This window comes from Myodes glareolus, chromosome 12, assembly GCF_982192425.1.
Source record: "Myodes glareolus chromosome 12, mMyoGla1.1, whole genome shotgun sequence".
Taxonomy (NCBI): domain Eukaryota; kingdom Metazoa; phylum Chordata; class Mammalia; order Rodentia; family Cricetidae; genus Myodes; species Myodes glareolus.
In genome coordinates this window covers 34,975,395-35,002,816 of record NC_142037.1, presented here as the reverse complement: position 1 = coordinate 35,002,816, position 27,422 = coordinate 34,975,395, and the positions used below count along the sequence as shown (strand labels likewise).

At 46.1% G+C, this 27,422-nt stretch overlaps 1 protein-coding gene and 1 pseudogene across 3 annotated transcripts in view; one reads left to right on the top strand and one right to left on the bottom strand.

Moving 5' to 3' along the window:
- The first annotated feature begins 4,966 nt into the window (after nucleotides 1-4,966).
- On the top strand, nucleotides 4,967-5,896 carry LOC125392325 (large ribosomal subunit protein uL11 pseudogene; annotated as a pseudogene).
- Nucleotides 5,897-12,803: 6,907 nt separating this feature from the next.
- Nucleotides 12,804-27,422, bottom strand: part of Entpd4 (ectonucleoside triphosphate diphosphohydrolase 4) — a 33,395-nt gene continuing 18,776 nt past the window's right edge. For 2 of the 3 annotated variants that reach the window (XM_048421837.3, XM_048421839.3), the window contains exons 5-13: nucleotides 25,734-25,884; nucleotides 24,685-24,788; nucleotides 23,343-23,402; nucleotides 22,962-23,116; nucleotides 21,230-21,396; nucleotides 17,639-17,963; nucleotides 15,764-15,849; nucleotides 14,929-15,090; nucleotides 12,804-13,991 (exon numbers count right to left, since the gene is read on the bottom strand). In XM_048421837.3, the coding sequence (XP_048277794.3) occupies nucleotides 13,772-13,991; nucleotides 14,929-15,090; nucleotides 15,764-15,849; nucleotides 17,639-17,963; nucleotides 21,230-21,396; nucleotides 22,962-23,116; nucleotides 23,343-23,402; nucleotides 24,685-24,788; nucleotides 25,734-25,884 (1,430 nt within the window). In that variant the 3' untranslated portion in view covers nucleotides 12,804-13,771. The remainder of the gene's footprint in view (nucleotides 13,992-14,928; nucleotides 15,091-15,763; nucleotides 15,850-17,638; nucleotides 17,964-21,229; nucleotides 21,397-22,961; nucleotides 23,117-23,342; nucleotides 23,403-24,684; nucleotides 24,789-25,733; nucleotides 25,885-27,422) is intronic. The other variant, XM_048421841.3, reaches the window with a different exon arrangement.

Genomic DNA, 27,422 nt, shown 5'->3' with positions numbered 1-27,422 from the left:
CTGTTGTGTGAATGCAGGGACACCCCGAAAGTGGTTGATGGACTTGAAAAATACACTGCAGTCCCAACTGTGGCAGTTGCACGGCTGTTGTCATGGATAATAAGACACGCAGCTGAGAACAACATAATTTTATTCCAAAATGTTACGCCCGCAGGAGAAAACTGTGCTGCAGCATTGTCCGGACAACTTCAGTTGTCAGCTTCATGCGGCCTAGAGTCACCTGAAAAAGGGGTGTCAATTGAGGGGGCGTGTCTATGGGGAACCGTGCTGATTGTTAATTGGTGCAGGAGCACCATGCCCTGGACAGGTGGTCTCTGACTGTGTAAGAAACCTAGCTAAGCATAACCCTGTGCCAGCCAGCAAGCAACCTTCCTCCACAGTTCCTGGTATTTAAAACCTGGTCCATGTGTATCTGTCTTGACTCGGTAGGCTTTGTTATATATATGAACTCATTCCAGACCTCTGGTTTCTGCCAGCTCTGGGCACAGCTGAAGCAGGGAGAGGTTATGCGAGCTTTGCTACCGAGAGAGATGGGTTGGCATCTAGCAAGTTCCATGCCCTGGGTTGCAGGCCAGCTCACCTCAGGGTTCTCCGAGGTATGCCAGCAGCTCGCCAGGTGGCGTAGGGTTGGCTGAGGACAGCATCTGACTCTTGCATTCCAGCTGCTGGTATTTATGAGGTTGCTCCGTGCCCAGAGCCAGCCAGCTCAGCACCACGGGAAGGGTGGAAGGGTTATAAATCCTGTCCCATCCTGTGCTCCCTGCTCCTTTGATTTCGAGATCAGATGAAATCAGATCTGTTCTAGGCGCTGTAGCCGAGGATAGGCCTTACAGCTGAGTTTGAAGTGGCCACGGGTCTGCTAGAATCTGGGAGCATGAGGGGACATAAAGAGGAAACTGCCAAACCTTTGCAGCCTTAACCGCCAAAGCAGTAAGGACACCATGTGGTCATAATGGGAACTGCAATCCCTGTGATAAAACTGTAAATCCCAGAGGAATGGCATCTGGAAGTAGGGCTTTTGGGAGGGGTAGCAATTAGGGTTGGTGGGGGTCTTTCCTGGTGGGATTCACAAGGGAAGAATGGACAAAATATCTCTCTGATGGTAAGATAGGGAAAGACAAGCTTTTATGAATCAGGTAGAGGGCTCCCATCAAAAGCTTCTCAACCCTGCACTTCCCAGTGTGACCTAGACACGCCTACTTCTAGACCCCCCCCCAAGTCTATGGTGTTCTGTGACAGCATCCTGAGTTGACAGAGGACCCACAGTGGGTGCTCCTCCTACCCAGATCTCCCAGCCATGACCACCATGGTATCAATTCTGCTGCTCTGCCCAGTGTCTCCAGTTACTCATGATTCCCCACACAGCTCTCCCCTGATGCCCTACAGTACTTCACAGTAAAGAAATTAATCTCTTAAACCACAGTCCCCTCAGAGGCGGGGTGGGCAATCATATCGCCTCTCCTCCGGTCTTTCAGGCTCGCTGAGCTGTCATTCTCACACCCGAATCATTGACCTTGAGCCCCAGGTCCACTCCAAACCCTGCTGGCCCTGCCTTCAAAGCCCCCAGAATCTTCTGAGGCTTTCTTTGCCTGGCGCCCTCTCATCCCATCATGGACCAGGCATACTGATCCTTATACTCTCCCTTTGTCCCAGCATTCAATGTTCAAGTCCGAAGCCAAATGATTCTTTTGAAATGTAAGTCTGGTCATGTCACTCCTCCGATGAGCATTTTGCTGTGGGCTTCCCTCATGAGACTGGCGTGAAATCCTACAAGCTCCTCCCTTCTGCCTATGCACGCTTTCCCAACCTTTGCGGGGGCTTTGATTTTCTGCGCGTGCTCCACCACACTCCGAGCTGGTTTCTTCAGTGCCCCACTTGGCTCCTGACCCAGAGTCTGCACGTCTTGCTCTCACATCCTAGAACCCTCTTCCTTGGGTCTCCTTGGGCTCCATCCCTTTCCTCTTTCAGATCTTTGCTTGAGAGCATTTCATCTGGAGGAACACTTGGCAGCCTGTTCAAACTGCTCCTCCAGGAATTCCGGTTCCATTTCCTACCCTCTTGCTCTCTGGCTCAAGTTCCTTAGCAGGCGGTAAACGGTGCTCTGTTCTTCCTTAACGGAAAGTAAGCTCCACCAGGCCCTTTTTTTCCTTTTCCTTTTTATCTTCTCTTTCCCCTCGCTGATGTTTCAGGTACCCAGCGCCCAGTCCTGTAACTGTTTGTTGAAGGAATAGATGTACTTACTTCTTTGATGTCTCTGGCTCTCAGTACTGTCTGGAGGTCCTTGGGACAGTCAGTAATCCTTGCCTGCTTAAACCAACTCCAAAAGCAACAACTACAAAAGAATAATGGTACATTTTACTGCATTAAAATTAAGAACCATCCATCCAAGCACAGCTTACGGAGAGGGGAGCTATAAAACGGGAGAAGACACTTGTAAGAAACATAACCCAAAAGGATGAAGGCCGAGTTAGGTAGCTTTCAGAAATTGTGACCCAAGCGCTGGGAAGAAAGAACAACTTAAAGGAAGGAATTGTTTATTTTGGCTCAAGGTTTTAGAGATTTCGATCATGGGTTGGCTGGCTCCATGGCTATGGTAAGGCTTCAAATCACAGGGCAGGGATGTGTGGAAGAGCAGGCTGCTAACCTCTGGGTAGGCAGGGAGAGGAGTGGGGAGGGGGAAGGAGAGAGGAGGGAGGGAGGTATAGATGGAGGGAGGGAGGGCGGGAGGGAGAGAGAGAGAGCACCTTCAAAACAGCCCACACCAGGGAACTACTTCCTTCAGCTAGACCTTATCTCCTACTTTTCATCCTCTCTTCACAATGCCATCACATTAAAAATCTATCAATGGATTTTTGATCTATTGATCAGGTCAGAGCTCTCAGGGTGCAATCCCTTCCCTAAACCCTGCCAGCTGATGACCAAGCACTCACTGCATGAGTATGTGGGGAACATTAAATACTCAAACCACAGAAATACGATAATTCCATTATTTCATATATTATATAATACAAACATGTCAACATATAATATATAATAGAACATATAATACAAACATACAAACATAAGAAAGTTTAAGGCAGGATGGGGAGATGACTCAGTGGATAATGCGCTTGCTGTATAAATCTGAGGCCCAGTGTTCAGATCCCCAGAGCCCACAGAAAAGTCATAAACGCCAGACCAGCATGGAAATCCATTCGTCCTCCCAACACTTGGGAGGGGAGACAGGGAACCGATGAGTTCTGGGTTCAGTGGGTCCCTGCCTCACTAAATAAAGCGGGGAGTAATGGAGAAAGACACCCAGTGTCAGCCTTTGACCTACACACACACAATTGTATGTATACCCACAAGCATACACACATGCACACACACACATTCACACACATCACACGCATATGCAAAATTTAAGACATTTGAAAATTGTCTAATGGTGTGTGGATTACCTGCAACCTGCTCATCTACTTGGAATCAATTCAGGGTGGGGGGGGGGGGTTCGGAGCTCACGCTTTTGGAGTAACTCCCTCAAATCACTGCAGCATTTCCCAGGGCAGGCATCTCAAGGGTGCATTCAGGCTGTCTGTAGGGGTGAACACAAGCATCCTCTCTGGCAATTCCTAGGTAGTCCCTGGCAGTCCCCAAGATCTCTTGCCATGGTGACGTTGACAGGGTTTAAGTGGAGACTCTTTTGTCACTAATCCTGTGCTTTGCCTAAATTTCAGCTCTTTACCCGATACAGAGAAGGACAGCAACTGTTGTGCCGTAAGCTTGCTTCAGAGATCGAGATCAGCGTGCAGGGAAGAAAGCAACTCTGTGTCTGGCTGCCTCGTGCATGCTCAGAAACACCAGTTCTCTCCCCTGCAATGAACTCTCTCTCTCTCTCTCTCTCTCTCTCTCTCTCTCTCTCTCTCTCTCTCTGCCAAGGTCTCACTATGTAGCTCTTGGCTGGCTGGAGCTCACTAAGGTGGCGCGTGCCCACCACTCCTGGCTTGTTTTCAACTCTTTCAGGGGAGTTCTGAGAGAGGCATGACCGACCTAAAGGTATGAGTATTTTCATTTTTTGTTAGAGTCACGTGGTTACTTGTCTCAAAGCCTGACTCAAGCCACATGTGGAGCAACAGCAAATGTGAGATTGTACGGCACTTTTACCATACATCTGCTGCACTGAAAGGTTCTAGGTTTTGGTTTGTCAATGTGATGGGAAAATTTAATCAACTACCTAGTTTAATTTTTTGTCCTTATTCAATCACCCTGATAGATATATAGTTTTTATTTGACTCAATATATCTAAAATATTATCTCTCAAGTACCTATGGAAGGTTGGTATGTATAGGGCCTTACGGGGCCATTTTCTTTCTTTCCTTTGTTCTCTCTCTCTCTCTCTCTCTCTCTCTCTTTCTCTCTCTCTCTCTCTTTCTTTTATTTGAGACAGGGTTTCTCTGTAGCTTTGGAACCTGTCCTGAAGCTCACTCTGTAGACCACGCTGGCCTTGAACTCAAAGATCCTCCTGTCTCTGCCTCCAGATTGCCGGGATTAAAGGCGTGTGCCACCACAGCCCCATTTACAGGCCATTTTCACGGCAGCTTCAAGCGTCATCACAAAGCTCATTGAAGAGTTTTTTTTCCCCAGACCAATCACATAATCTGAACTAACTTTTGCAAGTTTGTCATGTTAGAAGACAGGCAACTGCAGGTGTGATTAGGCAGGGTTCTCTAGAGGAACTATGGCGTGTGTGTGTGTGTGTGTGTGTGTGTGTGTGTGTTTGCATGAATGCTAGCAATAAAGGAGATTTATTAGATTGGATTACATGATATAGTGAGGAGAAAGAGAGACAAGAGACGAGGAGAGGAGAGAAGAGGAGAGAAATGAGTATGAATCCTTGTGTGAAAGAAATACCATGGTTTTTCGGCTTTCGGCTCAGAGGAGGCAACAGTACAACTTTCTTCTATTGTCCTGAATCCGGGTTCATCTGACACCTGTCTCCACCATGCGGCCAAGTTCGACCCCAGTGAGATCAAGGTCGTGTACCTGAGGCACACCTGAGGTGAGGTCGGCGGAACATCTGCCTTGGCCCCCAAGATCGGGTCCCTGGGTCTGTCTCCGAAAAAAGTTGGTGATGATATTGCCAAGGCAACCGGCAACTGGAAATTCCTGAGGATTACAGTGAAACTGGCCATCAGAACAGCAGGCCGATTGAGGCGGTGCCCACTGCCTCTGCTCCGCTCAAAGCCCTCCAGGAGCCACCAAGAGACAGGAAGAAGCAGAGGAACATTCAACACAGTGGAAATAGCACTTTCGACGGGATCGTCAGCACCGAACGTCAGATGTGACACAGGCCTTTAGCCAGAGAGCGTTCTGGAATTATTAAAGAGATCCTGGGTACTGCACAGTCTGTGGTCGGCAATGTGGTTGGTCGCCACCTTCATGACATCTCTGATGACATCAGTGATGTAGTGGAATGCCCAGCTAGTTACGAAGCAACAAGAGAAAATAAAAAAAAAACCCATCTGATAACCAATAAAAAAAAAGATGAAGAGGAAGAAAGAAAAGAAAAAAAGAAATACCATGATCAGAGTACAAGCACCTGGAGTCAGAAGATATTTCGTAGCGCCACCTAGTGGAAAGAAGACTACATAACAACACTCGTTGACCACCAAGGCTGTTCTTCCTGCTTTTGCTAGAACAACCTGATCTTCACTTTCCCCCCTTATTATTATTGTTGTGTGGGGTATGTGTATGCCCTTGTTCCATGGCACAAAGGATGGGCACATGTATGAGACAGTCCTGTATGACGGGGGGGAAGGCAGTGTAAGGGTTTTCTTTTCAAAATCTTAGCAACAAGAGATTAGAAAGTGTTCCCTAGGCAAAGCATCCCTAGAACCCACTGTTAAAGTGATGCTAAGAGCAGGCGTTGGATTTGTGCAGAATTCCTAAAGACCACAGTCACAACACCATAGCCAGTTCTGCTGCAAAGCAACCTTGGTTGTAGCAGGACCACTTGGGTGCTGTGTGCTGTGTTAGGGGAGGGCTGTGGCATTGTGGCAGAGTGCTTGTCTGGCATTCCAGAGGTGCATCCTCAACACTGAACACCAAATTGAAACCAAAACCCCCCACCCCACCCTACAACTATGCTGGGTTATTATTTGGGGGCAAGTATGTTCTTTTAAATTGAACAAATTACAAAAACATAAATATTTTGGGGACCAAAAGTTCTGAGTTCATTCTTTCCTAGAATTTCATTTCTCTGAGGCTTCAATCATGTAGAATACTAAGAATTGTATTTTAGCATTTTAGTTGGGGATTAGGTTTTCAGTGTATGAACTTTATGGACATATTCAAGTTAGAGTAGAAAAATGACTGGGGTGTCTTAGAAAATTCTATGCTACCATAACCAGAATAAAAAGATTCCACAAATCTGAGTAGAGCTCATTAAATGTTTAAGAGTCAGAATCTTTTTTGGTTCTAAAATAAAGTTTATGGTGAGAGAATATAACTCTTTAAGAAAAGAAAATGCCCAGGCTGGTTCCTGGAGTTCAAGGCTTGGGAAGACAAAGCAAATCAAAGACAGGGCAGGCAATCTTTTCAGAACTATCTAGGGCAACAAGGATAAAATGTGGAATTCACATAGCCAGTGGTAAACCTGAGCGAGCTGGGATTTTTTTTTTTTTTTTTTGTTGAACTAATACAGTAAGGGCCAGTGTTATGGCTCAGTGGGAAAAGGCACCAAGCTCAACGACTCGAGTTCCATCCCTGAGACCTACATGGTAAAAAGAACCAACTCTTCCGAGTGGTCTGTAACCTCCGGGTGTATTCTGTGCTGTGTGCGCACACCCACACTCACAACAATCAATGTAACCCCAAAGTCATAATTCAATAAGCATCAGCCCTTTGCTAAGAACTCCAAAGATGCCTCTTTTGTCTTTCGGAAACTTTGTCCCACATCAATGTGTCCTTTTCCTGTCAGTCAGGGTCACTTGAATTCCCAGCTCCCATCAAAACAACATGATGCCTAGGACATTTATCAGCTGAGTGGCTGGACAGGAAGGAAGCCCTCTCCTTCACCCTCCATTTGGCTGAGTTTATTGTTTAAACAAAGAGTGTGCCTTTGAAACCTATCAACACTGTACTCAGTACAGAGCTCTCTGAACTTTACTCTGGGTAGAAACCCCTAAGGCCTGATTTGTTGTTGTTGTTTGTTTCAGTCTCTGACAAGTTACAGACCCAGGCTGTTGATAGAAGTGTTCAAGTGGCCTAGAAGTGTGGAGCCCAGTGTGATCCCCCTGCAGACAGGATTGGCGGGAGGGTGAAGATCAAAGACCAGTGTGGCCCCGCAGCAGGCCTCAGCCACTCCTAATGGCTCTTTTCATAGAAAGAGGGGCCTGCGGATGAATGAAAGCATGTCAGCAAATTCTTCCGTTGTGAAGGGGAGGCAAAAGGTTGAGGCCATCAGACCCCAGACATGGTGAGCTGGCGAAGATTCTCTGTGGTGTTGTGTTTCCAAATTGCCTGCATCTTGCAAGTTGTGCTTGGGGATTAGCAGGGCAGCCCTTTGTCTTTTGATGACATTTCTGAAAGAGGATTTGCTGACAGGTCAGGCAGGAACTTCTGGGCTCCTTGGCCAGCATGAGCCACAACTCCCCACCCTCCATGCAAACTCTTAGCATTTCAGGATCTAGAAGAACAAAGCAAAGTATAATCTAAAGTCATAGGACAAATGGAAGAATACTAAAACCAAGCAAAAACCCAAAAGCTGTGATTTGTTAGTGATGTTAAAGCTTTTGGATCTGGCACCTCCCTTCTACCCAAATGAATAACAGACACATCTTTACTCACATAGACATTTCTGGGTATTTATCTTTCTGTTCGTTTGTTTGTTTGTTTTCAAGACAGGGTTTCTCTGTACAGCCTTGGCTGTCCTGGAACTTACACTGTAGACCAGACTGGCCTTGAACTCACAGAGGCCCACCTGCCTCTCAAGTGCTGCAGCGGCTGCTGCCGCTGCCGCTGCCCTTGAAGGTGCACGCCCTCACCACCCAGCTGATTTCTGGTATTTACCTTTAAGCACCAAGCCTTGTGTTTAGTGCATGGTCTCAAAATGGGTTGTCTGTTTTCACACTCTATGCTTTTTCTTCCCAGCAAAGGCTGGGGCACCCTGCTTTAGGTTGTTCTCCGGACTCCTATTTCCCTTCGCTTTTCCCTTACATCCTTGCAGACAAATGCCTTAGGCTTTTTCTCCGTAGCTGCCATCAACCAACCATCTGTCTCTATATCTATTTTAAGTATGGCTCAGGCCCACCCTCCGCCTTCAAGAAAATCTGTTTATATAATTCTAAGAATGGCTGAAAGAGGTTTAGCTTCTAATTTGATCTTTTCTGGCAGTTGGTGGTTGGAACTGAAGTTCTCTGAGGAAGCCACACGTGTGGTGAAGATCCGTCAGACGGACCGACTGACTGCAGCTCTCTGTTGCAGATTCAGAGGCGAAATTATCTTGTACTCTTTAGCTCCCTAGTCTTCTCGCTAGCCTCTTACGACCAACCTCCACATCTTTGCGACTGTTGGGTAAATCTTTGGAAATTCACGGTTAACCTTTACCAACCTCCAGCCTTCCCTTACCCTACAGCTAATACAACTGGAAGAGCCAAAGTTAACCTGTAAGCCCCACCGGCCCAAGGGCAAGGTAACTTCCTGGAATGCTGGGGGCTGTAGTTCCTGGGAAATAACAAGTACACGTGTGCGTGCGTGCGTGCGTGCGTGTGTGTGTGTGTGTGTGTGTGTGTGTGTGTGTGTGTGCCTTCACTCCCTTAAACAAGTTTGTTTGACCCATCTGCATGGGATGTGCTTGATCACATGTGGATAGGCAGAATACAGGAAGAAAATACATCAGGATGTATGCTTGTCCCTGACTGGGACCTGATAGGAAATACTATGAACTGTGGGGTTTGCCTTCTCAAATCCCTGCAAAGAGGCCATTTCCTGGGAACCCAGGGGTGGGCCTGGCCAGAGTCCATGAGCCTGGTTGGTATTTAATTAAAGTTTGCTTTAACTTTGGCTCAGAATTGTGGAACTGGTTTCCCTCTCAAGAACCCCAGGATTAACAATGACATTTGAATCTTTCAGGAGAGGTTTTCCCTGCTGTAACCTGCTTATCTGATGCTGCCACCAACATACGTGGCAAATACACTGACTTGTGACTTTTGTTCTCTAACTATAAAAGGTTATGTGATCACTTCCACAGCATAAGGCATCATCCAGAGCAACCCGAATCCATGCTTCCAGGCCATGGCTGCTCAAGTTTAGCTCACAGCAAACTCAGAGCAAGTGATTCATTCTGATTTCACTTCTGTTGCTTTGATAAACTACCCCGACAAAAAGCAACCCCAGGGAGGAAAAGAGTCAATTTGACTTGCAATTCTGGGTCACAGGTCAACCACTGAGGGCAAGTCAAGGCGGGCACTTAAGCAGTTAGACACATCACATTGACAGTCAAGAGGAGAGAGAAACTAGTGCACCCCGTACCACCTGTGTGCTTTTGTTCTCAGCTAGCTTGCTCCTCTTTATACTGTTCTATACCCAAACCTAGGGAATGGTGCTGCCCACTGTGGGCTGGATTTTACTTCATCAGCTAACAAGACAGTGTCCTACAGCCATGCCAACCTGATGTAGGCAATTCCACAATTGATACTCTCTTGGTGATTCTAGGTCATAGCAAGTTGACATTTAAAATCATCCAGTGGGCTGGAGAGATGGCGCCACCTTTAAAGGCTGGGCTCATAACCAAAACCCAACCAGCACAGTAGTATTTTTGCATCCCTGTGAGCAATAGTAATACTAAAAAAAAATCTCTAGGAATAAAGGCTTTAACCTTAGCACCCTGTTGGTTTTTCTTGTCACCTGGGAAGAGGGTGACAATTCTATGGAAGAATTGCCTTGATTAGATTGGCCTGTGGCCATGTTGTTGAGAGACTGTTTTGATTGACGCTCAATGTGGAAGGGCTCAACCCACTGTGGGTGGTACCACCTCTGGGCAGGTGGTTCTGGGCAGTATAAGAATGCCAGCTCAGCACGAGCCAGAGAGCAAGGCAGTAAGGAATAGTCCTCCAAGGTTTCTGCTTCAATTCCTTCCCTGACTTTCCTCAATGATGAACCATGACCCGTGACAAGTGTAAGCTGAAACAGATTCTTTCCTCCCCAGAGTTGCATTTGGTCATAGGTTTCTTATGACAACAGAAAATGAACTAGAACTGCAAAGTGCTAGGGTGGAACTCACACTCCATTGGCAAACCTGAGGGGACAGCCAGGACCCACTGGGCATCTCTTAGCAAGGATACAATGAAAGCTGGCACCACACAAGGCACTGGAAGGCATTGGCTGTTACTAATATGGATATCGAATGAGAATGAAATCAACCCAGTGAAGAACAAAAATATATGTTTTTAATTTGGTGCTAATCAGGCTTCTAACTTGAAAGACACAAATTCAGTCTTGAAAATGGTCTCTGAGATGCTCCAAAATAGTGGCTGTATTGATAGCTTTGCTGACAGGGCAGCTGGAAATTACACTGTTTGTCAAAAATTATGATAGACACTGGAAAAAGCCGGGCTGTCTTGTAGAAATGGTTTTGGGTCGCTCTCTCGGTGTCTGTGTAGTTTGCATGGTATCAACAGCCGTGTGAAGCTGCAGGCCACCTCCGAGCAGGGGTTGCTCTGACTCAGACTCCCTTGGTGCCACATGAGCTTCCTAAAGAGTTTTGTTGTTGTTTTTATATTTGGGGAAGAGCAGGTTTCCTGATTTGGCAAAGTGGACCTTGGGAGTAATCCCCATGTGAGGAAGTGAGATGGATCTAAGCAGGTATTTTAAGACTGACGTGTGGTCACTTCCCATGTGGGAGCTGACAGTAACTCACAACGCGGCAGCTCCCTTGGAGGAGCAGGTTTAGAGCCACAGTTGGAATCTGCTATGTCCCCAAAAGCTCCTGTGTTAGAGGCTGGCCCCTGGCTCCGTGTTAGGGGAGGCAGAGGAACTTTTAAGATGAGGCTTGCTCAGGATGCTCTCAGGTCACTAGGGGTGTGCCCCTGAAGGGGAGCGTGGGACTCTAGCCCCCTTGCCTCAACCAAGACCACCCCACCCCCCTTTGCTCTTGGTTAAGAAGCAGGTGGCTCTGCTCTAGGCCTTGCTCCTTCCTATCATAGTGTGCTGTCTCAGCACCAGCCCCAAACAGCACCAAATGATCCCACAGAAACCCCGGAAGCCGTGAGATAAAGAAAACCTTTTCTCTTTGCAAACTGATTGTCTCAGGAGTTTGTTATAGTAACAGGAAACCCACATGGCAACAGTTAGCAAACTTTTCTATAAACGACCTTCCAAGGCCATGTAGAGTCTCTCTTGTACATTCTTTAACTTGTTTTAGTGATGGGGATAGAATCTATGTAGCCCAGGCTGCCTTGAAATCTTTATTCCTTTGTCTTAGCCTCCCTGTACTGGGATTACAAGTGTGTGCCACTTTGCCTAACCTTTTTTTTTTCTATTTTTTTTTAAATCCTTTTCTTTTTTGAAATAGTGATAGCCTGGAACTCCCTATGTAGATCACGCTAGCCCTGAACACACAGAGATCTGCCTGCCCCTGCCTCCTGAGGAATTAACATCAAGTTCAACTAAAGCAATCCTTTCAAAAGTCTTAGCTCCGAAGTCTTCTAGATTTCCAATAGTTGCAAGGTTTTGCTCTGGGAACTACCAGAGAAACATGGGTGGTGTGGCCCTGGGAACCCTACGCAGGGGTGGGGTTAGGGGCTGGGGATGTGGGGTGTTACTTTGGAAAGTATGGTTGGTCTTTGCAGCAGGGACCCTGTTACAGGCTGAGAGCGCCTGCTTCCATTCTGTCCCCAGACTGCAGGAGCAGGACCAGACCAACACCCTCTATGTGAGGACTGGCTATGTAGGAGCAGAAGTCCTAAGGAAGGCAGACTTCAGTAAGTTCTTATACTGGCTTTTCCGTGCCTTGGTTTTAAAGGCAAATCCCCCCAATTCGAGGCATTTATGAATTTTCATCACACAGATTATGAGGTCTCACTGTTCCTATGGCCCAACAGTGGGAGAGGGGTGCAGACTAAAGTCTAACATACTTCGTCTTTAGCACCAACGCCACAGAGAGTTCACAGGGCACCACCCCCTGTAGGAACTCAAAGAAAAGATGCCGGCATGACGACGGCTAGAAGCCCAGTGACAGGCTCTCCTGCGCTGGGCCTGAAGCTGCCGGTGCCCAGCTCTTCAGAAACCGGCCCTCTCAAATATGCAGCAATATTCATTCCAGGGCAAGTCCTCTGGGGCACGATCCACACGGGGACTGCTCAGCCCCACACCGTCTACCTCTCCACGAGGGCTTTTCATCTAGCACAGTCACTTTGAAGAGATGCGGAATCTGCATGGCTTTCATCAGTTTGAAGTTATTTAAGTGGTCAGTGCAGCGTGCACCACATCTTTTCTCTAAAGGTATCAGGGCTTTGGGAGCACCATTCTTCTCTCATCTCAGAGTTTTAAAGTAGCTGAAGGTTCTCAAAATAGCCATTTGCTACCAACTCTGTCAACTTAAGTGCTGTGGAGTTGGGAAATATGTGCTGCACCACCACGACCACCACCACCACCATGACCACCACCACCAAAACCAATGCCTTCTAAAAACAACCCCCCCCATAGGAATCCCCTGGATTTCAACTAAATGAACAACATAAAAACAAATGAACAAATGACACTCCACCAGCCTCACATGTGTCCCCCTATCGTCCTTCTCACGTTTCTGCTTAAAATGTCAAATGTGCTTTCAACATATGCATTTATTTTTTGTTTTAAATTCAGGCTCTTCCATGGTATGAGCTTACAGTGGCAATGCCTATGACGATGCAACCACAGGTGACAGTGAGAACTGTTACGCAGTGTGTGGAGTGTCCCAGAGAAAAGCACTGGAGCCATCTGAAAGTAGAAGAGAGCAGCCCAGCATAGGCCTGCTTCTCGGAAGTGCTGGAGCACCCGCAGGGGACACTCCAGTTCTCAGACCACTAAACCAGGGGACTTTAAAAACTTTCTGGTTTAAAAACAAACAAACAAGACAAATGAACATACAAACAAAAACCCCTACTGCTGCTATAAGAGGGCAACAGTTTCCTAAACCCAGGGACAAGAACGGCAATTCACAGGCAGGCATGTGCTTCGGCTGCAGCCAGACAAGGCTCTCCTCAGTGGTTTGCATCCGTCACGACTCTTCATTCAGTAGTACCTCCCTGGACCAACATTTTGTCAATTTTTGCTATGAATGACTGAATTCTTTAATCTGCAAAGAAAACATGGGTAGTGATGGACCTGAGTAGCAAATAAACTCAAACACCTCTCTCCCAGGTTGGTGATTCCAGAGAGGAGAGAGAAGACCTAACTCACTTCTAGGTTCCGTACCAGGCCCAGCTGAAGTCCCATCCTCACTGATGGAAACTTGCCCACTGCCCTCCACTATCCAAGTCATGTGCTGAGAATGCAGCCCATCCCAGAGACAACCAAAGACCTTACGGATGTGTGGCAGATACTGTGCAGTACAAACCAAGTGAATTCCCTTTCCCCACTCCTCCAGTTAAAGCTGTACTCAGAATGGCAACACCTCTAGACAGAAGGGTTTACAATCAGTGGGTTTCGTTGTAGCAGAAAGGAAAGGGGTCACAAAACCGTCTGAGCATACAGAGAAACCCTGAGGCGAAAATGGCTTTTCCTGTAGAGTCCTCCTCAAGCTGACACAGTGTCACAAGGGACCAGGGCCCTTCTGGGAGGGCAGGCCTTCCTCCATCCACAGAGAGCCAGTCCGGGGTGTCCTGCGGTGGATGCGCCGCAGTCGAAGCAGGTAGAGAAGGATGGACAGCAGGACGACCAAGAAGCAGCCGGAGAAGAGATAGTGGTTGTAGACGAAGGACACACCCCGCCAGTGCCCGTGGCCAGCTCGGAACACCTCCTGCCGGATGTCTCTGCAGGTGTGGAGACAAACAGAAGCAGTGAGAAGGGTGCAGGCTAGTTCCTGGCGTCCCTAACCTCTGAAACGGGACAGTAGCCCAAAGTGAGCTCCCTGCCAACGCTATGCTCCTAATGCTAAGACAATGACATGTGGAGGCATGTCCATAAGACCCAGCATTATAATCTCATAAATGTAAGGGCCAGGGTTTGCTTTACAAGGAAGCTAATGGAACGAACACATTCACATGGGAATTATACATAATCAATAACAGCTACTGTACAGAATGTTTGGAGCTGACTCAAATAAAACACCAGACAAAAATAGTTTTTAATGTGAGTCAGCCGAGCTGTGAACTTGAATGGGGAAATCTGTATGTCTATTTGACCAACCATGGACTGGAATTTAGAATTTCCTTTGGACATGAATCTATGTAGACAATGTCATAGTCTTAAAAGTAACCGACACTTCGATACTATGGACAATGACTGATGGTTTTAGTCCATTATGGTAGCCAATGTCTCAGCCGCCAGTCATCATCACGCTGAAGGAACAGACATGATGGTTCTGCTGCCAGACACTACAGGTTAGTGTGTAAATAAAGACGTCCTCCTACATCACAAATCTGTTTGCATCTCAAAATGATTTCTTCTGCAATCCCAGCCACTATAATAACCAGCGATGGGGCCCAAAGCCATAAGGGTCACCATGGAACAGAGCCTTCTGCAGGGTTAGGGAACAGACAATTGGGATGCAGAATGGCACCAGTGTTATGTGCTGTGGGATGGGCTGCTTTGAGAGAACAGGAAGCACTTGGGGAGGGAGGCAGAGAAGACCCAAGTTAAGTCTGGCTGGGCTCACACCTCTGAAAACACGGCCACAAAATGCAGTCACCAAGAGGCACCGTGCTTCAGAGAAGCATCTTCTGTGACCCTCCCAAGCCCATAGCCTACCTCAAGGGCAAAAAGCGGGTCCTGTAGAGGATGGCCCCCAGCGTCCACTGCACTTCCTTGTCATACACCTGCAAGGCTGTCTTCAGGTTTTTGTATGTGACAGGAAAGGAGAAGCCCCTGTGGAACACCTCAAACATCCAGGCTGATTTGAAACATTGATACCTACAAATGCCAAGCACAGGCACAGGTCAGGCAGGCACTCCTGTCCAAATGCACCAGGCAGAGACTGTCTCCAGCCTGCAGCAGACAGTTGCATATGTGCTCAGGTTCACCCGCACACAGGCGGGTCACCTGTCAAAACTGACAGCTGAAAACAGTGTCATTTCATCACTGCTGTGGACACTACCCTCCACGCACCTTCTCCATCATTTACTGAACAACACCGTCAAGTTCTACCCTCTTTACAACAAAATAAAAAGGTGGGAGGATCCTTCTCAGCTCTGATATTGCCTACTCCGAATGTTCATTAGAGGCTTTTTTTTTTACTGAACTCAGTAAGTGATGAGCAATGGCAGTAAATAATAAGGCCCAGTTGCTGCCTTATTAAACCAAAAGGAATTTTATAAATCAAACCAGAGTGGCTTCAGTTATCAGAGGAGTATTGTGAGTGTTGTGGGGTGGGATGGAGTCTGGCCGAGGGGGCAGACAGAAAGGGGCAGCAGCTCACACAACTCAATGTTCGTCAGGACATGAGCGAACAGGTACAAAGAACTTCAAAGCTGAGCAGCAAGCCTGTAATGAGAACTCGTCCCACTTGAGGGAGGCCAAGAGTAGAGGAGGACAGTGGGTAAGGAGGGTCAGCTGGCAGCTCAGGACTTGACTGTCCACTACTTACTTAAGCCGATGGAGGTCAGCGTGAGAGGCATACAGTCCTCGGTCAAAGCGTTCCCTCAAGATCGACCACTTTGTTGCACAGTAATCCTAAAAATAATTTCACCCTAAATAAATCATCCCTCAAAGTTTATTATTAAAGTACCTTTCCTACTTACAAATGGTTGACCATGTTCATCATCATAACAAGCACAGGAAACTCACAAGCAGAGCAAATGTCTGTACAGTTAACGTAAGACTCGGGTCTCAGTCCCTGGCAACCAGCAAACTCTGTACTTGTCTGTGCCCTGAAATCCTGCCCACGCAGGATGCACTGACCTCTCCAAGCCCATTTAGTTCTTCCGCCGTCACTGCACCAGAACAAACGTGGGCAGGGTGAAACAGCATTTGCCTGCTCAACTGAGTCCTCGGGTGAGGGGAAGACTTAGCCCTGGGTGAGGACGGCGATTTGGAGTCACACTGACTGCTCACAGCCCTGAGCACTGCGTCCTTCTAAAGGACACCTGAGCACTAACGCAGCTCCTCTTCTCACCTCTCCAGGGTGGCAAAGCTGGGCTTAGAGAAACAGTGTAACAGGGAGCACGGGGAATGTGCTCGGCCTGGGGCAAGAGTCAGGAAGGGAAAACATCAGGAAGGAAGACACACGAGAGAAGGTGCACAGCATAGGGGATACACCCCCGGCTGCTTGCCATGCTGAGAGGACACAGAGCTGGTGGGAGGAGGAGTGAAGGCTGAGGTCAGTGGATCCAGCCTGTGAAGCCGCAGAAGACTTTAAACAGGACAGCGAGGTGACAGTGTGAGAGCTCAGACAGAATGCCCTGGACAGCATGCAGGATGGACACCAGACACCAGACAGAGGACCAATTAGACAGCTCCGGGTGAGCTAGAGACTTGGCAAGGACAGTGACAGTAGAACAGGAAGCAGGGACAGGCTAGAAAAATACTCACGAGAGAAACTATCACTGATTATATGGGGTGAAGCATATTATATGGTGGGACAGAGAGAAGCAAAGGGGTTGGGGATGCAACTCAGTGAGGCAGCATTTGCTTGGCACATACAAGGTCCTGGGTTCTATCCCCAGCATTATAAATAAAACGTAAGGGCCACGTCTGGAGGTAAGGGACAGGATGCTTGGCCATACTGTCAACTAAGATAGCACACGAGAGAAAGAAAAGTGAAACACTGTGTATTTGTTTGGAATTATGAAACTCAATGGGTAAAAGACAGGGGTTAAGATTAGAGACCGAGTGTCAGCATCCAGACAACTATGGCATGGATGGGGCAATCTATGAATCTATGAACCTGGAGGGCAATGGGCTGTGGCTGGAAGACAAGGGCCATCAAGACTGAAGAGGTGGGCTGGAGAGATGGCTCAGATGTTAAAAGCATTGCCTGCTCTTCCAAAGGTCCTGAGTTCAATTCCCAGCAACCACATGGTGGCTCACAACCATCTGTAATGGGGTCTGGTGCCCTCTTCTGGCCTGCAGGCATACACACAGACAGAATATTGTATACATAATAAATAAATAAATATTTTTTAAAAAAAGACTGAAGAGGTCTGGCAGGAAAAACTTCTGACAAAATGGGAAAGCAAAGGGGCTCTGATCGTAGGAGTATCCTGGCTGCTATGTGGGTGGGAGCCTGCTGAAAGGATTTTGAGATATGGCAATCATAAGTCAACTTAAGACTCTGGTCTGTTCATTGCTGGTAACCAATGTGGTTAGTAGAACTTAGGTCTTCTGATGACTTCCCTCCCACAACAAAAGGGAAAAGATATCGCAGGGATGCACTGTAACTACCTTTCCCTCCGAGTATGATGGAAGCTGGACCTGCAGCCCAAAGGTCTCTATACAGCATGGACTTTTCCTGGCGTGTTACCTTGGCAGCTTTAGTAAATTTAGCAGCATTGTAGTCTCCTCCCATTCGCAAGACGTCCTCGGTGCAGTAGTAGAATTCAGAGAAGCCATAGAATTCACTGTTCTGGAAGTGGATCGGGGGCTGGTAGACTCCATTGAGGGAAGTCTGTGTCTCATTGGTTTTGTTCATAAAAGGCTGCAGGGTCTCCCGACACAGGTCAAAGTCTCCTGTCCCCCGAAGGTACAGGGTCTGCCCATTTTGCTGGATCTCATCCTTAATGTCAAGAGGCAAGCAGGGGTCCAGGAACGGAGCATCAGGAGTCAGGCCAGTCTGCTTACCCAGGAGCCTGTGGTACAAAGAACCATTTACCATGAGATTTATGCTACACTGTGCTCCTCGCATGGATCCACAGAAATGTGTGTGGGAACACAAAGGGTTCCAAACCAAGTTAGAAAAATGGTTACCCAGCCCTTTGAGGAGATCCACAATGACATACACATAACTATGGTTATGGTATTGCTGAGTCCAAGTAAACAAGCCATGATCTGACTCATTTATTTATTGTGTGTCTACACCATAACACGTGTGTGGAGGTCAGAGAACAACCTGTAGAAGCTGGTGGTCTCCTACACGTGCGTCTCAAGGATTAAGCTCAAGTCATCAGGCTTGAGCAGCAGGTGCCTTCAGCCACAGAACCATCTCGGGGTTGACCTGATGCTTTTGATTCCCCTCAGTACAGATATGATGTCTGCGGAGAACCCAGCAACCGTGTGGCCCACACCCCGACTCTGCCACTGCTGCCTGACTTTAACTGTACAGAGTTGGATGTAGAGTGGCTGAAAAGAAGTACCTGGTCCTGGAACACCAGGTTGATGTTTCAGAAAAACAAGACACACACTGCTAGAAAGCTACTGTCAGACTATGCACGGAAGATTAGAAAACTGGGGAAAAGTAATTCTAGAAGGAGGTGTACCAAATTGCTTGACAAAATGTCATTATCTTGCTGGTATTCTTTAAATAGAACCAAATTGACAGCTCAATGAAGACGCAGTGTGTGCAGGAGGATATGATTGGAGTCCAGAAAGGCAGTGATTCATAGCTAAAGACCACCCAAAGAATATGGGCGAGCTAACACAACGTGTAAGGTTTGAGCCTCTTCATCCAATTTTATCATGCCCACCATCATCACCATGAATCAACTACTGACCTAGACTGTAGTGGGTATTATTATTGCTATTGTTATTCATGAACTATTGGCCTAGACAGCAGTAGGTATTATTATCGTTGTTATTAATCAACTATTGGCCGAGATGGCAGTAGGTAGTAGCTGTTTTTGCTGCACTACAGGCTCTGAGAAGCCCTGTGAAAAGAACTGTTAGCCTTGCTATAACTGAGATACACCAGGCTTGTTACATCCCAAAGAGATACCCTGGTAAACTAACCCCTGTCCTCCCAATGTGTGTGCATATTCAAGCAATCAATAAAAAGAAACCAAAGTTCTGAAAATGGAAGTGATGTTCCCATTGGATACCATGACTCCCGGTCTGAGTGCTAGGAGCTGAATACTGCTGGAGCCACTCATTCACTGACAGCCTTTCCTGCCAAGCTGCGCATTCTTTAGATCTGGGTTATTCAGAATAGACTTGAGTGCAATCCATAGAACTATGTGCTCTAAAGAAATGAAGCACCACTGTAAGTGGCAGAGATGGGTATGAATTTCAAGGCTCAGTTAACGACATGCATATAATTATGAGGAATTCTGAGCAGTTAAATGTGTATCTCACACTTCTGTTTCAGTTGTTCTACATCTAGCTAAGGCGTGCCACTGGACTATACATTATGTAAAGCTTTTTCTTTTAAATTGGTAATAAAACCCAATTAGTAAAACTCAAGAGTCAGAAGAAAAGCGTTGAGTAAATCTAAGAAAGTGAGATTCAAACTTATATTTCTATTTAAAAATTTTAAGACTATTATAAAAATAGCTATCACAAAATGTTCTAGACATAATTTTAAAACAAAGCAAGCACCATGGGACTACTGCTGTTGTAATTAACATTTCTCAATTAGCTTTCAAGGTAATCAGAGAAATCACTTCTTACTTATGGACATGAATTCTGGGTAAACTTATACCAAGTAGCTCCAACTTGGTCTTCATTATGTCTTGGGCCTTCATGAATACATTAAGATTAAATTGGTCAGGGCTGGAGAGATGGTTCAGTAGTTAAGAGCACTGGTTGCTCATCCAGAAGACCTAGGTTGATTCCCAGCACTGACAGGGCAGCTCACAACCATCTGTAACTCCAGTTCCAGGGCATCTAATGCCCTCTTCTGTCCTCACACAAGATGTACAGACATACATGCAGGCAAAAAACATACACATAAACACAACTAATAACATTTTTAAGATGGATTAAATTGGTCAACGAAATACACTATTACTTAGCTCTAAGATCACCATTTCTCCTAAAAAATGTTCTATCCAAACAAACAAACCAGACGCAGGAAGATCAAGGTGTCTGACCTGCCAGATGCTGCTCTTCTGCTTCTAACCCATTCCCCGTTCTGATGACATATTTCAGATAAGTAACACCCTGGGTGGCCTAAAACCGTGCAGACCAGGCTAGCCTCAGATTCACAGAGAGCCACCTGCCTTTGCCTCCCAAGCGGTGGAACTAAAGCTGTGCACCACCACACCCAGCTAAACCTGCAACACTCAAGCTGACAGGAGTGGTGCCCTCTTTCACCTATTTTTCTATACCAGAATTTCACATACTCATTTTTTTTTTAAATTTCACTCATAGAAATAGTAGAAGGGGTTAAAAGCAAGGGATGATCTTTACTCATCTGTTAGAGTGGAAACCTCCCCATCACTCCAGACTAGTTCCCGGATACTAGTTGCAGATAGTTCCCTCTGCGACTGATTGCAGAGGCCTGGGAAAGCTCAGATAGTGACACAATGCTGCTGGTGCCCCACCCTGCAGGTCACACTCAGCAGGTGCCCCTGACCTCAGAAAGTCTCAAATAAGGAATATTCTACAGACATTGGACACCAGTATATGAGAACCATAGTGAAAGGGGTTAAGAGTAAGGAATGATCTCGAAATAATTTTAGTGGTATTAAAATATTTTTAGTCAGGCATTGGTGGCTCAAGCCTTTAATCCCAGCATTTGGGAGGCAGAAGCAGGAGGATCTCTGTGAGTTTGCAGTCAGCCTCATCTATAAAGTAAGTTCCAGGATATCCAGGGCTATTACACAGAGAAACCCTGTCTCAAAAAAACAAAAGCAAAAAACAAAAAACAAAAAAATCAAAAAAAACCAAAACCAAAAACAAAACCAAAAACAAAAAACAAAACAAGAACTGTGTGTGTGTAAGCTCAGTGTAACAGTACATGCCTGTGAAGATCAGGCAGAGAGAAGACAGGAGAGGGAGGGAAGAAAGAGAGACGATGCAGGTACAATAACTGTAGGACAGGGCTGGCGGCAGGACCCTGAGGGCCTCTCAGTCCTTCCAGCACAATGGCAGCTAATAGAAGATGCCTGGCCTGGATCTAGTTTTGATGAGGAGCAAGCTAGGCCTGCAGTGGTTTGCTGAGGAGCAGCAGGTGCTGTACCTATTTTTCTGAACCATGCTGGCAAACAGTCTGTCTTCATATCTCTGCCGAGCAGCATTACCACCGAACCCGAGAAATGTGGCCACATAGACTCGGTACACATGCTCAGTCTGGTGGACATCACACCCCAGGTTGAATTCAGCTAACAAGTTTTTAGCTACTTCCTCCTGTAGGCACAAGGACAACACATTTTAGTATTTTAAAGCAACTTTAGCTCCGTTAAAAAAGAAAGGTCTAAAAAGAGTTACATCTAAGAACAGCAAACTCTGTCTCTCTACCTCCCAAGGATACTCTGAGCGCTTTCATAATTTGGTACACTAATTCTAATTAGGGCCTGCAGATGCTGCAAATGGGGGTGTCAGGGCTTTCTGAAAAGGAGGTCAGGGCTACAGTTCCTCTCCTCTGACCCATAAGTCTATGTATGGTACGCCCTGCTGTGGAAATAGACCCAAACGCAGCAAAGTCCTGACACACAAAGACGCTTTTATAAAAACAAATAAACAAACAAATAAAAAAACCCTAAAAGGAAAGGCATCTGAGTATGCATCATTAAGGGAGGGTTAAATTAATTAATGGCAGTAATCAATAGTTTATAGAGGAACACATTATGAAGTTTAAATAAAAGGCACAAAATCATACAAAAGATAAAAGCATAAAAACCACATTGTGAAACTATAACAGGAATAAAAATAATGGAAAGAACTTCTCCAAAACACTAACAATGCCTTTTTTTATTATTAATGATGGTGAATCTAGGGGGAATTTTTATTCTTCTATTTGCTCTAAGCTTCCTTTGTGAGTTCTTGGTACCTCAGAGTGAGGGGAGAAAGCATGAGTGGTAGTCTCTGGAGGCCTATCTGGGATGGGAAGTGGGAAACACAGGCTCAAATACTTGGATTTCCAAGGACTTAATAAAGACAGCAATAACACCCACTGAGCACACACTAGGGAACAGAGTGCTAATCTCTCATCAGCCATTCAACGACCCCATGCTATAGGGCTACTGTTGGCATTTTTTTTTCCAGAGGAGACTGGCTCACAGAAGTTATAGGACTTGCAAGAAGGAGGAGCAGGGTGATGCTACCTGCTGGGCTTGTCCCACTCCATGGCCTGACTCTGAACCACTACCTGGTACTGATCCCTACTTTGGGGGAAACAATGTAGGAGACCATACTTTGGTGTCAATTTACATCTGGACATAAACAGTAACGAGAGATGTGGCAATTCTGGGACACATAAGGAAATGGCTCTGGTGTCCTCTTTGCAAGGATCACTGAGGTCCACAGACCTTGGCTGACAGCACTGAAGGGATGAAGGAAAGATGGAATGAACCAGATGTAGAGTAACAGGTACCAACATCAATATTTTCCAGAAGAGTTCAAAATTATTAAAAAACAAAAATGATTCTCCTGATTCTAAATTTAGAAACCTGATGCTATAGTAACTTTTAAGTGACCAAAGATAAAATGTAAACAAAAGCTCAAGCATGCGACTGACATACACCAGAGAACTCTATATTCCGAAAACAAACCAGCTAGGCTCAGTGTACAAACGTAATTGGCTTGGCTGAGGCCTGCCTCATTCTCCAGCCTCCTTCCTCCTGGGTTGAGAAGACGGAACCTCAGCAAGCAGAGTAAGGATGTGTTCAGACTCAGGAAACAAAACAAAAATGGATGGAGACATGTTAAATGAAAACGGAAGCAAACAGGAGGCAATCTGTACAGATAATAACCTGCTGTGAGGAGGCAAAGCTTACAGTTTTGGGGACTTCGTACGCTATCTGAGTGGACACGCCTCCCATGTCAAGAATACCGGCTGTCCTTTTCCGAACGATGGCCTCACTGCTCTCACTGCCAGGAACGTTGACTTCCACAACTGCCTCATCATCTGGAGAGAGAAGGGTCCACTGAGCAGGCACTTTGGGAGCCACACTCTGCTTTGAAGACCATGCAGTCCATCCTCCCGATGAGCTCACTGTGGTGTAGACAGCAGCTCTGCCTGCCCGGCCCCCACACTCAGCCATCTCACAACACTCAGCTCTTCTGCCCTTGGACATGAATTATGATTGATTGTAACTCAACCAGAGCACTAGAGGAAACAAACAGGCACTTACCCTCCTCAATATGCTCAAACCGTCCGAGGACAAAATTAATGCCAATCCAAGCATATACACCTAGACATTGCAGAGCAAAATTAAGAAAAATCAAGTTTTAAATCTCTGATCAATTTTGTCTGCACAAGCTTCTCACTTATTTTAACCTGACAGCTTGAGACAGAATCACCAAATAACACATTTCTACTGATATTTTATCTTCTTAGTAGTTTTATAAGAACTCTCAATTTTAATACTTATATCAGGTGTATCTGTTGAAAATATAAATTCTACGGGGATCCCACACTAGCTTCCCCTAATCTTCCCTCTATCTTTCTCATCCACAACAGCTGCCAAACCCTATCCTGTACATGTCCGCATTCCGTACAGTCTGTTTTTATCCATTCCCACTGCCACCTTGACTTGTGTCCTTATGCAGTGGAGATGACAAGCTAATCAGTCTTCCATGGCAACCTCCTCCATTCTATCCTGTTGGACTGGTCCACAGACAAAGTCCAAAGTAACAGGCTGATAATTCAAGATGTATCTGTTCAACATCACCACCACCTTTCCACAGAGCCACAATCCAGCAAGCGAAAACCCAGTGGTCCACAGTGGCATCCCCTCCCACCTGCAGTAACAGTGACTGTTTCTTTTCATTGGGCCATGCTTCCTCTACCTGCTCAGGTAACTTCCTCTGCTCCCCTCCCAAGGGTTCAACTTAGAACCATTCCTGGGCAGGGGGAGGAAGAGATGCCTTTCTCTTTCACACTCTCAGGATATTTTTTTTTTTCTGCATCTTCCTTTGTGTGCCTAATGTGACCTCTTACAATTCTGAGGGCCTTCTTTGTAAGGTGCTCATTGCTGATTGGCCCAATTCTGCATTTCCCAAGGCCTTCCCGTAGGGAACACCTGCTGGAGCAGTGAGTGTTCTAGAAACAGATCCCACACTTCTAGGTCTCTGCTCCTAGCAAACCATTACACTGACTGGTTGTTTCTTACTCAAGCGAAATAATTTGTCGGAAACAGAATTAATATTTTCTCAGTTTATCAAAGGCAAGAATTCCTCCTTACTAGAAGTCAGAGGTTCATGGCCTAAGACTTTTTAGCAGCCAGGCAAGGAACACAGTCTTCTTCTATCAGTCTGTTCAAAATACAGTCCCTAAATGTGGTAAGGACAGATGAGGTATGTTTAGCAGCTTTAGGGCTGTATAATAAAGACCGGCTATATAGGGCACTAACTTAGTCATTAACGTGTCTCTCAAAAATATGGTCTCCAGTGGTTCAATACAATGCACAGTGGGGAGGGGGCCTCTGAAGTAGGGGCCTCTCTCACTCTGTGAACTGAAGATCTGATACCAACCTTCTTGTTTCCCTGAGATGACTTCAGCATGGGAGTCAGAAAACAGGAAATCAAAGTGCACAGGGATGTCGGTCAAAAGGTCCTCCAGGATAGCTTTCTGCTGGCTTCAAGGCAAACCCAAAATTTACATGTCAAAATCTTATGCTTGATTTTTTTTTTCATTTTGAAAACAAAAACAAACAAAAAACCTTATGACTTTGTTATATCCTATATGAAATAGTTAACTGTAAAACTAAAGTGATTCATTGAAAAAATTGCTTATCTCAGGAATGTTCTTTTCCAAATGAAAAAGCTGTGTGAATCGTGTGATTCTTGGCTCGCTGGGTAGAATGCTTGTCTAGCATGTACCAGGCCTCAAGTTCCAACACCAGCACTGTATAAACTGGGTAAGGATAAAAGCCCATAACCCCAGCATGCAGGAGGTGGAAGTAAGTAGAAAGGTTGGAAATTTAAGGTCAAACACAGCTACATATTTAGTTTGGGGCCAACCTGGGATACGAGACTGTTGTAGGATATTTGTACACTGTATGTAGGTGACTGCTGTGATTGTTGAAATAAAAAGCTGAATGGCCAGTAGCGAGGCAGGAGGTATAGGTGGGATTTCCAGGGAGAGAAGAGAAGAAGAGGAGGAATCTAGGCACGCAGGAGACGTCAGGAGACAGGGAAAGGAAATAGGAGGTATAAGACTGAAGAGAGGTAACTCCACGTAATAGAACGTAGATTAATATAAATGGGTTGATTTAAGTTATAAGAGCTAGTTAGAAACAAGCCTAAGCTAAGGCAGAGCTTTCATAATCAATAAGCAGTCTCCATGTCATTATTTGGGAGCTGGCTGGCAGGACAGAGAGAGACTTGCTACAGGAAACTCTGCCCCCAAGCCCAACAAAGTTAACCTTATTATTTTAATCACAAATAAGTAGATTAGAAACTCTTTGATGAGGTTTAAGAGACTAGCTCTGAGACTAGTCCAGACTCAAGAAAGGATTTTCAGTGTCTGATGATAACAGTGATGCCCCCCCCCCCCGAGGTCCACTCTCCAGGCAGATCACCTTTCAGGAAGGACTCTCATCCCAGCAGTGCAGAGAATGTAGAGAGGTGTTTCTTTGTGTTTTGCCCGTGGCACATGTTCTGCAGCGAAGTTCAGAAGTGGAGAAATGTAATCGCTGACTTTTTCTGGAGAGGTAGCAAACTCTGAGATGCCTGCAGAAAGGGAGAGTCTGCTTAGCAGGGACATGGTGGAGCTAAGAGTAAATTTCTTCAGTGTGCTGAGTCTGTATTCTAGTTTTGCCTGTTCCTCTGCTTCCCACACTCTGCTGAGGCATGAAGGGTTGTTACACACCCTCTTCTTTCATGGATACTTATCCAGCTAGCATCTACTACGTGTCCCACATAGGAGCATATTCTTGCCCTTGAGAAATGTGTTCCTTTCTCCTCAGGCAAACTCCAATGGCTGCAACACCATCCACACACCATAGGTCTTCAGATTGTAGCACCAGCCCCCAGTGCACTCCCAACCTTCAGGTCAGTTCACAATGGCTACCTAATGCACACAGCACACTCACAGACTCCCTGAACATGACACTTGTTCTGCAACTGGTCCTACAGATTTGTCTCTGCTGCTTGTTCTACTTCTGCTCTCCTTGTTTCTTTGGACACTACCATCTGCTGCTGGCCTAGTGTAGCCAACTACCTTCCAGGCTCCACCGACCCCTCCATCTCCTACCCCAAGGATGATTCGTTTCTATTTTAAACCCTTCTATGGCTCCTCTAACCAACTCAGACAAATTCAACTTAGAGATACATAGCTACTCACACAATGGCCTACCTTTGTTTCCTCCCAAGTCCCTTCCTCCCATCTCAAAGCACCAAACTAACACTTCTGGCAATGTAACCTACTGTGGTCTTCAGGCCTCTGAGTCCCCAGCAGAAAGAGCCTTCTCTTCCCCTACCTCTTTTACCCAGCCAGTTTACACATGCCTATTCAGCTCTGTCTTCCACAGAAGTCTTACTTAGTAGAACCCCGATGGAGACTAGCTGTCCTGACAGCCCGTGCTCACCCTGCTGCCAGCTCTCTATCTAGTCACCACACCAAATTACTCACTTGCCTCATTACAACTGGCCAAGGGCACACACTATGTCTTGTTCAGTTCCTATCCCAGCACCGGACAGTGCCTGGCAAGTGGAGTGCTCAGGAACATCTCTTCAATGTCTACTATTAAAAGTGAGTGGGAGCCGAAGAGATGACTCAGCAGCGAGAGCATGGGCTGCTCTTGCAGAGGACCTAGGTTTGGTTCCCAGCACCCACATGGTAGCTCACAACCACCTGTAACACCAGCTGCAGGGGCTCCAGTACCCTATTCTGGCCTCCCTAAGCACTCACATATAAGTATACATGTACTCACACATACATGGTAAGCAAATGCATCTTTTTAAAAAGAAACTGAGTATTTACAGCTGTCACTGACCCTACACTATCAAAACAATGAAGGCCTGAGAAGTCCCACAGTTTCTTACTTCACACATTACAGAACTGTAGACCCATAAAGATGGTGTGTGAAAGGAATCATCAGAAAAATGGAGTAAAAGGCAAAACTTTGACTCTGCACACAGAGCTATTTCAGTAGAAAACCAAATCCCAAACTAACCAGAACCTATTTTTAAAACGCTTAGAGCCTTGTTTATATTAATTCTGGGAAACTAGGAGTGCTATAAAAATGGCACACTGAGGTCTCCTTGGA